The sequence below is a fragment of the Podarcis raffonei genome, chromosome 2 (genome assembly GCF_027172205.1).
Source record: "Podarcis raffonei isolate rPodRaf1 chromosome 2, rPodRaf1.pri, whole genome shotgun sequence".
Classification (NCBI taxonomy): domain Eukaryota; kingdom Metazoa; phylum Chordata; class Lepidosauria; order Squamata; family Lacertidae; genus Podarcis; species Podarcis raffonei.
Genome location: NC_070603.1, coordinates 89667624 through 89680988, shown reverse-complemented (window position 1 = coordinate 89680988; position 13365 = coordinate 89667624). Strand labels below are relative to the sequence as shown.

General features: G+C 43.3%; 1 protein-coding gene across 1 annotated transcript; it reads left to right on the top strand.

Moving 5' to 3' along the window:
- The first annotated feature begins 1063 nt into the window (after window positions 1–1063).
- On the top strand, window positions 1064–8156 carry RHO (rhodopsin). Its single transcript, XM_053378083.1, has 5 exons — window positions 1064–2112; window positions 4099–4267; window positions 4888–5053; window positions 6061–6300; window positions 7333–8156. Exons 1-5 carry the CDS (start codon window positions 1560–1562, stop codon window positions 7453–7455), a joined length of 1251 nt encoding a protein of 416 aa, XP_053234058.1. The 5' UTR covers window positions 1064–1559; the 3' UTR covers window positions 7456–8156.
- The last annotated feature ends 5209 nt before the right edge of the window (window positions 8157–13365 follow it).

Genomic DNA, 13365 nt, shown 5'->3' with positions numbered 1-13365 from the left:
CCTCAAAGCATTCCTAAGTTTTTGAGTCCGTTTCCCCATCAACACAATACTCCATTGTTGTACCTGTTAGATCTTGCCAGGGTTTTGCTATGGTTAATCATTCCACCCTTAGCAAATGTCCCACCAAAGCCTTACTCAACCTCTCCACATTCCAGTCATATAATGATTCCTTAAGGATGACTTGGGCGGAGTCCTGGCATGACACAGTTTTGGCAGCGAGCTCTGTCAACCTCAGCAATGGCTTATTGAATCTTAATATAGTCTGTTTGTCCATCTGAAAGATAAAACCTTTAATCCCACAATGCCAGATCTATATAACAGCTAAGTATTAGATATCTGGGTCATGTGCACATAGCAGATTCCATGCCCTTGGACCAGCTACGTAGCAGGGGGAGCATTCCTGTACACAGTTTCCCAGTTAGACATCCCTTTCCATCAAAGTGGGAAGTCAGGTGTGCAAGCTTCCTGTCCCACACTAATGGTCCTACAAGGCATGACCTGATATACCTTGCATTTTGAGTCTTTCTTGGGGGGAATCAGTTGTCTGCTGAAGAAATCAGAGTGCATTTGTTCAAATCCTGACATGAAGGTGTTTATTAATAAATTAACTCTCTTGTTCCTACTGTTATTACATGCATTTTATTTAAACTTGGGTGGCACTAGAAAGGAACCCGTATAAAAAACTATATAGCACCCATTCAAGCATGCTTCACCCACCGTGCAAGTAGATTGTGCCCTGTTAATTTATGTACAAAGCACTGCTTTATTATTTCAGTGCTGCAACTTTATTGCTGATTTTTATAACTGTTTATTGTTATGATGGTTTAATGCCGATTTTTATTATGTGGTTTTATTGATAGTTCTGCATTTGGGTTCTACGGTGGCTTTCTATTTCGGATATGGTTGGGAGGCACATTATAAATGATGGATAGTGTGCCAGCATATTTAAATGCAAGGTGCTTCTGTGCCACAAGTGTAGAGCAGTTTCATTCCCATTTCCCTGCCATGGCTCCTACACACAGGAGCTTGAGGAATGTAAGGAAGGGACTGGGAATCTGTAACAAAAGCAATCTGGGCATCTGCATGATTCCAAGGGTTCTTTCAGGGAATCGATTGCATTTAAACCAGTTTCGTAGTGGATTCATCTCTATTGTATAAATAGACCTATTGCTATTGCCTTAAGGGCCTTAACTGAGATTACATTCAGAAGCAGAAAAGTCTTAATAGGCTAGCTACACAGCTGAACTTCAGGTATGATCAGCAAAAGCATGCAGACATGTGTCCCTGGAACTTCCTTCCAAAGGAGACCTGGTTTTCTAGAAACGGTGCATGATGTTTCTACTCTAGCTGAAGTAAAAGGCAGGGAGCAGCCTCTTGAAGCCAAGCAGGTAACTGGTTATTTCCTGTATCCTATTTGACATCTTTGTGTTATATCTAAGCACTCTGTCAAATACACACACACAATCTGTTCTTGCAGCAGCTTTGTAACACTATCACAAGTACTACCTGAGCGTCACCCCAGCAGAGAATTAACAGTTCCAATCTTAGCTTGGATTATTATGATTAATGTTGACCCAAGTCTAAATTGTGCTGACATCAAAAACACAGGGCTTAGCTGTGGTGGTTTTTTTTATAAAAGGAACAGTGCTAGCTTAGCTTGGAACAGTCCAGCAAATGTAAGAAGGAGATTTATAGAGAAATACAGAGATCTATACTTGTTGAAGAAGCCAAATACCTACAAAGCTGCCACCATGAATGGAACAGAAGGTGAAAATTTCTATGTCCCCATGTCCAACAAGACCGGAGTTGTTCGGAATCCATATGAGTATCCTCAGTACTATTTGGCAGAACCGTGGAAGTTCTCTGCGTTGGCTGCCTACATGTTTCTTCTGATTCTTCTGGGATTCCCAATCAACTTTCTGACTCTCTTTGTCACAGTCCAGCACAAGAAACTCAGAACTCCTCTGAACTACATCCTTTTAAATTTGGCCATAGCCAATCTCTTCATGGTCTTAATAGGCTTCACCACTACCATGTACACATCTATGAACGGATATTTCATTTTTGGAACGGTAGGATGCAACATTGAAGGCTTCTTTGCTACAATGGGCGGTAGGTCTGTTTTATGCTTTCCTTCAAGTATCATGCCACTATGAATTCACTGTAGACATAAGTTCCCATTTCAGATCTTATAGAATTGTATAGGTGGAAGAGACCCCCGGTCATCTAGTCCAACCCCTGCAATGCAGAAATCTCAGCTAGATCATAACATGACTTCATTCTTCAACAGAATTCCAAAAGCTAGTACTATTCAGAGATTCTTGTGTCACCTTCTTGTGTCGCATACCTGAGCTAAGGTAACCGTGCTGGAATAATGCTAATAGAATTGATGGGAAACCAAGCTTTTGATCATGCTGGCAAATGGTTAAAACTAGGTTCAACTTCAAAAGTGCAATGCGATATATGGTTCTGTGCACTATGCCTACTTCTCCTGTTTTATAAAGTTTGCAGTCGTGATTTTTCTCATGGTTTTGGTGGAAGACATTCCGAGAGCCTCCGGAGATGGTATCTTGTAAGATCTCACACCTTAGCTGAAATGGCAGGGCTTTAGCTAAGGCATCTTTTATTCCACGTGTAAATCAGGAACGGAATTAAGTTGTTAACAAAATGTAGACCAAAACCTCTTTCTGTGCTCAAGTCAGTTTCAATCATCATCTCTCGATCATTTTGATTATGTGATGTTATCTTTTATTTTATTTCTACTTGGTTTTCCACTTGACATACAGTCCTTAGGGTAGAGAAGACCTAAATTTGAAATAAAACAAACCAGCGAGAAGCAAACAAACCCAACCAAATTGGCTCAAGTCTCTTTAGGCGGTCTTTATCCATGATCAAGAAGGGCAAAAATCCAAGTTTTATTCCCTTCACTATTCAGATTCAAAGTCTCTTGCTGTGGGCAAGGTCCACCCAGTGCTGCTTCCCTACAAGCCCATTCATTTCACTGAGGTTTGTAAAGAAGTGAAGCTTCAAATATGTGGCTATTCCCAGGTTATTGTTTGGCTACAGGCAGACAGCAGAGAAAATAAACCTTTGATCAAGAATTATGTGACTCGGGCCCTTACCTCTCAAGCGTCCCTCACTGGGAGGCGTATCCTGCATTCATCCTGCTCTCCAAGGGCTGAGAAATGCCAGGAACAGAGCGGTGGGATGCCACAGCATCCTTTAAGAAAGGATCAAAACAAATGTGGAATGGTGCTTAAGGCAGCAGAGCTGTGTTGGTTTTCGTCATGCTGGGTTTTTTTAATGTTGCCTGTGTTTTGATCTGTTTTGTTGGGCTTTCAATCGTTACTACATATAATGATTTGATAACTCCGTTGTGAGTCACCTTGGGCAGCTGTGTTGAAGCATGAGGCATGCTTGTTTTAAATAAAATATATTAGTAAATGAGTGAATAGAACAAACTCAGATTTGCCTACATCCCATACAAAACAAGTGGTGGAAGTCTAATGTAACGAGAGAGGAAAGCAACATCTTCCTCAACACTTTCCTCCCTATATAATCTGAACCCCGGTGCCCCCTTTTCCTCCCCTGGGCTCTGCTGAAAAGTGTACCTGGTTGAGGGAGAAGCACTTGAGGAAAGGAGCTACAGGGATGTAAGCTATGAGACTGAATTATTGAAAAGCAGAATAAAAATGTTACAAATGAATTGACCAATGGTTGACATGAAGAGGGCTCAGCTCTCTCATCCTCTGAGCTTAAGTGCATGAATTTGCCACAGTCTTGTGTGAACCTGAAGAATGAGGGAACTAAAGAAGGATCTGATCAGATATGTAGTATGGTGCTGAGTAGACCATAGGGCAGGGAGGTGAAACCTGATGCCCTCCAATTGCTTTGCACAACAACTATCATGCCCCGCCTTTGGTCATGCTGACTGGAGCAGATGAGAATTAGAGTCCAATAATATATGAAGAATCACAAGAAAAAGAGGAACCCATTGAGTTGTTTGAAGGGGTGGCTTTTCCATCTCTCCCTCTCCTTCTCATCTTCTTCCTCTCCCCCCCCCCCTTATTGACAGATGCTTCTTTTGTTCTCTTACAGGTGAGATAGCCCTGTGGTCTCTGGTTGTCCTGGCTGTTGAAAGATATGTGGTGGTCTGCAAGCCTATGAGCAATTTCCGCTTTAGTGGGACCCATGCCATCATAGGGGTGAGTTTCACTTGGATCATGGCCTTGGCATGCGCTGGTCCTCCTCTCTTTGGATGGTCAAGGTAGGTATGCATCATATTCCTTGCAGTAATACAGACTGCAGTAAATTTGGGGGGTTTGGATAGGAGAGGGATAATGGGGCCAGAACAACTAGTGAGCATTCCTTAATGATCAGAGGTGAGGGGTGTTATTTGTTGAGGGAAATGACAGATAAATGGCCCACAGTGACTGGAGATACTTCTGGAAGGTGAGAGCCGTTTTGGCAAAGGCATACTTTGCCAAAGTCGAAACCAGCGCTTTAATTGGACCCAGAAACTAATTGGCAGCCAGTGCAGTAGGGACCAGGACCATTGCAGTATGCTCAAACCATCTTCCTCCAGTGAGCAACCTGGCCACTGAAATTTGCACCAGTTGAAGTTTATTCATACTGTTAAAGCATTAAATGAATGAATGAATGTTACAATTTAAAGCTATTGGAGTGTTAATATGTTTACCCCCAAACTATGCTCTGTTTATAAACCCAAATATTACAAAATAAAAACCCACTGTGACTGTGCTCTCTTCCTCCAAATGAAACCAAACCTGGGTTGCTGCTATTGCTGGAGCTTCTGAAATCTTGTGGAAGTGGGGCACACACAATAGACTACAATCCCACCCACTAACTCTTTTGGTTTAACTGTAGGTATATCCCAGAAGGTATGCAGTGCTCTTGTGGAGTTGATTATTATACACCAAACCCACAAGTTCACAATGAATCCTTTGTCATCTACATGTTTCTGGTGCACTTTGTCACACCATTGACTATTATATTCTTCTGCTACGGTCGCCTTGTCTGCACTGTTAAACAGGTGAGTGACCCTACAAAAAGATAAAACTCTTCTCCCTTCCCCAGCACAAACCTATCAAGGCTGAAAACATTTCTCCTGACTTCATCAGTCCCAGCCCAGTGTAAGGAGATTCCACAGTGTAGCTACCAGGATAATCCAAGTTTTGACTTTGTACCTTCAGGGTACTTCTGAAACATAACCACAGCAATAATTGTGGAATGTTGCATTTATAGTTTACTTAAGGTAAAGGTAAAGGGACCCCTGACTGTTAGGTCCAGTTGCAGACAACTCTGGGGTTGCGGCGCTCATCTCGCTTTATTGGCCGAGGGAGCCGGCATACAGCTTCTGGGTCATGTGGCCAGCATGACTAAGCCCCTTCTGGCGAACCAGAGCAGCGCACAGAAACACCATTTACCTTGCCGCCGGAGAAGTACCCATTTATCTACTTGCACTTTGTGCTTTCGAACTGCTAGGTTGACAGGAGCAGGGACCGAACAACGGGAGCTCACCCCGTCGCAGGGATTCGAACCACCAACCTTCTGATCAGCAAGCCCTAGGCTCTGTTCTCCTTAAGTGCTGTAAGCCCTTCTCAATGATGCCCATGCAGCTGGTTACAAAACAGAATATAAATAAATATTTTGGGGGGACGGGGGTGGGAATTCAAACTGCGATTTGCACAAACTATGAAACCCCATGCTGTTTTCCACATCCCTGTTGCCTGCTCTTCCCTCCAATGCCAGCCTTAACAATTCAACATATTGTAATAATAGTTTTGGATTGTCACTTGCTTCTGAAAAAGGATTGGGCACCAGCTTCACAACGAAGAGAACCAACTGTTATTCTTTGGGATGTAACACAGGTTCTGGAGGCCCAGAACCTTTAACTACAGCAACTAAAGAAACCCACCCAGAGCTGTATCATCCCCCACCGCACTGGAATGCTGCTAGTTTCTGTTCCGGTGATTAGCTGCCCATTCCCAAACAGCCCTGTTGCCTAGTCTTGACCACCCTCTGTTGTCATGCTTCTAGGCAGCGGCTCAGCAGCAGGAGTCTGCCACCACCCAGAAAGCTGAGAAAGAAGTCACCCGCATGGTCGTTATCATGGTCATTTCCTTCCTTGTTTGCTGGGTGCCCTACGCCAGTGTTGCTTTCTACATCTTCACTCACCAAGGGTCAGACTTCGGCCCTGTATTTATGACCATCCCGGCCTTCTTTGCCAAGAGCTCTGCTATCTACAACCCGGTGATTTACATCTTAATGAACAGACAGGTAACTTGGCAACCTTGCCCTGGCTTTCCAACAATATAACAATACTTGAAGAGTTTATGGCACTCTCCCTAAGTGCTTAAAGTGCTTCCTTATATACATTAGCTTAATAATTCTTGTGGCAAACCCTGTAAGGTAGGCCATTTTTATTACCCCCCGTATTACAAATGTGAAGTGGAGGGATGCTGAGAGACGGTGGCTTCCCCTAAGTGATTGTGTTGCTGAGCTGAGATTTGAACCAGGCTCTTTAGCTCATGTGCTAAATTTATCTTTACTGCATTTTGCTTCTTATTAATGTGCCTGAATATAATGCGTCTTGATGCAGGTGCTGATGGTTAATGTGAAAAAAATCCCTAATCATCTGTTTTAAAATAGAACCGTGTGGCAAGGGACTGGAGAGGATGTTCTCACATTATCTCAAGGATGATACTTGCTCTCTGTTGGTTGCCAAAAAGCCTGTCCCCCTTCTCACCCATTTTTTAAAATTAAAACAGCAAGCTCCTAATGACTCTCACCATTTGTGAAGCATTTATGGCAACAGGACTTAAGCCTAAGCATTTCTCAGACTATGAATTATAGTATTATCAATTACTTCCCTGGGAGCTGCGTTGTGCCAGGGAATCAACATATGGGTCCCAGAGGATTTTCACTTGCTTTAAAATACAGTGCAGCTTTTACTATGTGACTAGACAGAGAGGGGCAAGACAAAGCAGGTTGTTTTTTTAAATGTAGGATTACAGTGACAGAAGAACAATGGAAGGTACAGTGAATTCAACTTTAGACGATTTGTGTAGCAGTTGTCTAAATCAAGGTTTCCCAAACTTGGGTCTCTAGCTGTTTTTTGGACTACAACTCCCATCATCCCTAGCTAGCAAGACCAGTGGTCAGGGATGATGGGAATTGTAGTCCAAATACAGCTGGAGATCCAAATTCAGGAAACACTGGTCTGAATGGCCATTCCTGAGGCCCAGATACGTCAATGACTTTTTGGCATAGCCCCACATGCTGATTTATTTTTTGTTTGTTTGTTTACAGTTCCGTAACTGTATGATCAGCACCCTCTGTTGTGGAAAGAATCCGTTGGCTGAGGAGGACACGTCTGCAGGCACTAAGACTGAGACTTCCACCGTCTCCACAAGCCAGGTTTCCCCTTCATAGATCTACCAAGGAAACCTTGGGCTTCAGACTGTTTCATTTGCATGACTGTATTCTTTTCACCCCTGCCGTCTCTATCACTCTCTGCAGCATGCCACCTGCAATTCACCTGGCAGGGCAGAATGGACTCTTCATTTTCTGACAGCTGCTATCAGAGAAATGGGCCTGTATATATATTTGTGGTGCAAATCAACTCAGGCCCAAGGCTGCGATGTCGCATGAGTTCATGGCCCTAATATGCCTGCCTCTAAAACCATATATTCCCTGCAAATTGACTTACCTGCTTGGTGCAGCATTTGCATCTGATTTTCGTCTTCAGTCATATGGCCTGTGTACATAAGGTTGTCTGGGGCCAATTGGCTGTGCTGATGGATGCATTGCCATGGTTAAATTTCCATTTTCCTCCTAGGTTCTTTTCTGAGCTTTGTACAGAATGAACAGCTGAACATTCATGCGTAGCGAAGAGACCTGTTTTGTTTTCGTTGTAGCTGTTGTTGCTCGTTTCTTATTATGTAGAGAGACTTATCAAAGCTTAATTTATGGAAGCGTAATCAAAGAAAAATGTATAATTTGAAACTCACTTTTGTGAACTGGGAGTGTGGGCAAATAGGGAAACCAGGACATCTCTTTTGTAGCATGAAGTGGGTTGGCCTTTCTTCAGATTGCTTCAACTTTCAATGCAATAAAACTGTGGTATACCACAATGCCAGTGCCCACATACTGTCAGTGCAAATCATAGCAGGCAGGATTTACATTTCACTTCAGGCATGTACTGCATTTGCCTTTGTTTCTTCCTAAAATATTATAACCAACACTTTCAGAGCCAAGTGACATTCCCAGGATAGATGATAGAAAACATAAAAACAATAGCTTGGATCCTAAGAAAAATTAGCAGAAGGAAAGTTTCCTTTCCACTCTGTCCTTGCAGCAGCTCACAAAAAGCTTAGGAACACAGGAAGCTGCTGTATATTGAGTCAGACCATTGGTCCATCTAGCTCAATATTGTCCACACTGATTGGCAGTGGCTCTCCAGGGTTTCAAACAGGGGTCTCTCCCAGTCCTAAAAGGAGATGCTATGGATTGAACTTGGGACCTTCTGCATGTAAAGTAGTAGTAGTAGTAGTAGTAGTAGTAGTAGTAGTAATAATAATAATAATAATAATAATAATAATAATAATAATAATAATTTGTATTTATACCCCGCCCTCCCCAGCCAAGGCCGGGCTCAGGGCGGCTAACAAGCAAAAATAAAAACAAGTTGAATGAATACAACTTAAAAACAAGATTAAAATACAACATTAAAATATTGAAACATTAAAATATTAAAATGCAGCCTCATCACAGGAGGAGAAAGGAAAAAGAAAAAAGAAAGAGGGGGAGGGAATCAAATTGGCTCCAAGCCAAAGGCCAGGCGGAACAACTCTGTCTTAGAGGCCCTGCAGAAAGAAATCAGATCTTGCAGGGCCCTGGTCTCATGAGGCAGAGCGTTCCACCAGGCTGGAGCCAGAGTTAAAAGGCCCTGGCTCTGGTTGAAGCCAATCTAACTTCCTTAGGGCCCTGGACCACTATGGTGTTGTTATTTATGGACCTTGAGGCTCTCCGTGGGGCATACCAGGAGAGGCGGTCCCGTAGGTACGAGGGTCCTAGGCCGTGAAGGGCTTTAAAGGTCAAAAGCAGCACCTTAAATCTGACCCTGTACTCTACCGGGAGCCAGTGCAGCTTGAAAAGCACTGGGTGAATATGCTCCCATGGCAGAGACCCCATGAGGAGCCTCGCTGCAGCATTCTGTACCCGCTGGAGTTTCTGGGACAGCTTCAAGGGCAGCCCCGCGTAGAGCGAATTACAGTAGTCAAGCCTGGAGGTGACTGTCGCATGGATCACTGTGGCCAGGTCGGGGCGGGAAAGGTAAGGGACCAACTGTAGATGCTCTAGCACTGAACGATGGTCCCTCCCTTTCTGGAGGACCTCATGAATAATGTCAGATGGGCCACAGGGCGAAGCTGGGGGTGGGGTTCAGTTGGGCTTTGGAACTGGATTTGGGTTCCAAGTTAACTCAGCAAGTTCAAGGAAGGAAAATTTTCTATTCCCTTCTCTTGTAACAATTCAGCAGCCTGTCCCACATTGTTCAGGAAGGTCTCCTAATCAATCCTCCAGAAAGGCTTCTCAGGGGTCAGAAGTGCCTGTGGGCAGGAGAAGTTGTGAACAGAACCCATGTGGACAGGTTTTACCTCAGGGTGGCTCCTCACTGTTTTCCAAAGTAAAACAGTGGTGTTACAAACTGTGTAGACAAGCTGTGTAGGGTTGTCTCATGCTGAGTGGAGGCAGAGAATATCCAGCAGTTGAAAATTTGCAATGTGGGAGTGCCTGACCCAGATTTCAGTGGGGAAATGGACAGGAGCAACAGAGGAGGAAGACAGAAAATACAATGAAACCAGAACAGTTTTGAGGGCGAGGAGAGAGTGATGAGGGAAGAAGATGGATTTCGCAGGGGGAAAAGAGGTAAGCTACAAAGGGGATTTGTGCTGCCCCAGTGAAGAAACGAGGGAGGGGAAAGAGGAATAGGATGGAATGGTCTGGGGCACAACAATCGCAGTGGCAAGCCAGAAAGAGGGAGAGAGTACAAAAGGCAGAAGGAAGAGGAAATTGTACAAGGGGAGAGAGGGGGTGAAAGATAGACAGGAGACGAGACCGTTCAAGGGAAAAGAGAGGGGAAAAGAAAGGCAGGCAGGAGAGAAAACAGCCTATGTAAAACAAAACAAAAATGTGGTATCTTGTGATTAAAGGGAACAGCCAAACACTTCGTGCAGGTCCCCACCAGGGGATTGTCTGAAAACAAGAGACCACCTGAGGGGTTCAAGGACTTCTGGGACAGAAGGCAGGGATGCAGCTGACAAGAGTTTGTGTGCCATGGATGGATATACAGTACATAAATGCTGGAGAAGAATGGGGACAGTGGCCAATAAAGGCAAAACAATAGGGTACCAACAGTGAGAGGAAACCTGCATTTGATTTAAAATAGCCAGCCAAATCTTTGATTTTGGATAATACTTGAATTTCAGAGTAGCTAAAGAGGACCCAACTCCTTTGCTTTTTGTAATGACAGCCCATTATCTGCTGTTGTGTTTTGTTTTGTTAAGACGCAAGCCACAAGGCCCAGTACAAGCAGGCTGTGTGAGACCACTGGAAGAAATGGTTTAATTTTTGCAGCAGAAGCCTGTATAGGGTGTCCAGTTTTGCATTGCCGGAAAGGAGGATTTGCTTCCCAAAAAAAGAGGACAGCAAAGAATACCAATTTGCACAAAATTTGCAAATGGTAATTGTATTTGTAAAGACACTGATTTAGACACAATTTCTATAATCTAACTAGAAATAAAGTGCTTCTCGCTGTAATGGGGAAGTCAATTTGTGTGCAAGTTCAGCGTGCTGATTAGGTTCTGCCAACTGTTGAAGGGCAACGTCAAGACTCTTGCTGTCCCGTTTTATGATTCTTTATCTAAAGTCAAACTTGGACTGGACATCCTTTCAAAAAAAGAAGAAGGATATCCTAAAATAAAGGCCTGTCATCTGACAGCCTTTCAAATAAGAGGCCTGCAGCCTGCCCGTCTAGAAGATAGAAACACATAGTCACCCTAAATGTGTATTAGTGGTTGAGCCTTGGTAATCCCTGCAGAGAGGCCAAATTAACCCAGGTCTACATACGCACATAATTTTATTTGTATTTTTCCCTTCTGCAGTTCAAACTATGCTCGAAGCAGCTTACAACATGAAAAAACACATAACTACAACATAACAAAAGTAGTCACAAACAATAAATAAAACATTTCATGCACAACCAAACCGAACAATTCCAACACAATATCTATGATAAAGATTAAAAAAATGAAACTCAACAGCAACAGTTCTCTCAAACCCCCAAACAACCCCCCAGCCTAAGACTCTGTTCAGCAGCTGCAGCTTTTGTAGCTGGAGTCAGTGGGGACCCTGTCCTCCCAGGCCAGGTGAGGAAAAGCCTGCAAGGCAGGGAGCAGGTCCTCAGCCAAGATGGTCTAGATCATTGTTTCCCAACCTTGGGTCTCCAGCTATTTTTGGACTACAACTCCCATCATCCCTAGCTAGCAAGACCAGTGGTCAGGGATGATGGGAACTGTAGTCCAAATACAGCTGGAGACCCAAGGTGGGAAACACAGGTCTCGAAGCCAACAACAATTTCATTAAGGGCTATTCTTGCTTTCCAGCCTGATTGTGTATGCCTGTCATATAAACATAGTAGCACAAACCAATTCATGTGCAGGAGGCTAGCGTGGTGGGGCAAGGCGCCACCAGGGAAAAAAAAAGGCTGACTTCCTCTCAGCTCTGCAGACCGCAAAGGCATCCCGTCACCAAGGCTGGGAGACAGAATGGTATTGTTTGCCCACCTATCTTCTTTGTTTTGTTGCCTCCTGACACCACACATAAATGATTCAAGAAAAGGCCTAGGCTAGGAGACTCTTAGTCAGCAGAGACTTTGCAATGTCTTCGTGCTGCGTGACACGTTTCCATGGTAGCATATACAGATTGTCATGTGGCCTCGTTTTTCTCCTTTCCCTCTCCCTTCCCATTTTCCCACACAGACCACACAGCTTCTGACCTTGAGTTTCTTACCAGTCTCCAGCGGGCACCTTTCTTGTTTTCAGCTGCAATACCATTTGGCGGCTGCCCAAGTCGGAAGTTCTTGGCCAACACTCCCTCTTGAGAGGATTAATGGGCAGCTAGCTATTCTTCACTCTGTAACAAGCAAACCAACTGAGCATATGGACTGAGATTTTGACATATGTTTGAGGAGCTGCAAGATGGCATAGTGTAATTGTACTGAAGTATTTGAAACTTTATTTTTAGCTCAGTTTTTTTTTAAAATAAAAAAAGTCTCTTTCTCTCTCTCTCTTCTGCATTCTCAATGCTGGAGACTACTTCTGTGCAGCATGATGATCCTCTCTCTGGTTTTTAATCCTAGGCAGCTTTGCAGGGAGTGATAGGGAAGGTAGCAAGAAGCACAAAAGTTAAATCTGCAATAAGGAACTATTTGCAAGGGCAGCCCCTCTCATTAATTTTACTGACATTTCTACATGTTAAGCTCTCTTTACTTAAGCTGGCACCTAATTACTGTTTCACACATAAGAGGGGTAATTTCTAGGAGGAATGGAGGTGAACCGAATACTTTTCAGTATTGCCTGGGAATATTTTATCTCAAATTTTATTCCTAAAAAGGTATATTATGAAATATATGGGGTGGGAGGGATTTAAGCTTTGATTGATTAATTTTTACAGTTAATCACCCAGGGCATTAAATTGAGTTTTTCAACAGTCTTATGGACTTATCTATAACTGCTGGGATCCACGCTGTAAATAGCAGAGCTAACTGCGGACTCCTTACTTAAAATTCTCCAAAGAGGAAATACAGTGCTAGAAAAACAAGAATGAAGAACTACCCACATACAGCCCAAGGCATAGGATTCCCCTACCCCAATGTAAGAGGCTTTTAAAATGCAGAGCAGAAAAAAATGTCAAAACTTATTAGCAATTTTGTCCTAACACACATAGTTTTGTTTGTAATTTTGCCATCTATCTATCTATCTATTCATCTATGCAAAGCAATTTCCTCTAATATAGTTATGCATATTATTTTCACTACTATGTGAGTTTTAATGCATACTTTACCCTGGCATATGCATTTTTGTGCACATTACTCGGCTGGGCGACTACATTGCAAGATTAGGACTATGGGCTCTTTTATTTCAAAGCTTACCACTGCAACACTTGGTGACCCAGAACTGACATGACTTGTATCACTAGAGAGGCAAAGACCAATTTTCTACTAAGAGTAGCAGTCACCACCAGTCTGCCACATAATTAAACCCAGGAACGTAGAGATACCAA

What these genes read in the sequence shown, in the direction of transcription:
- RHO (XM_053378083.1), top strand. Translation starts at nt 1,560, where the DNA reads ATGATTAATGTTGACCCAAGTCTAAATTGTGCTGACATCAAAAACACA. An exon ending in TTGTCTGCACTGTTAAACAG is followed by an intron (nt 5,054 to 6,060) that starts GTGAGTGACCCT and finishes TCATGCTTCTAG; the next exon opens with GCAGCGGCTCAGCAGCAGGA. An exon ending in ACATCTTAATGAACAGACAG is followed by an intron (nt 6,301 to 7,332) that starts GTAACTTGGCAA and finishes GTTTGTTTACAG; the next exon opens with TTCCGTAACTGTATGATCAG.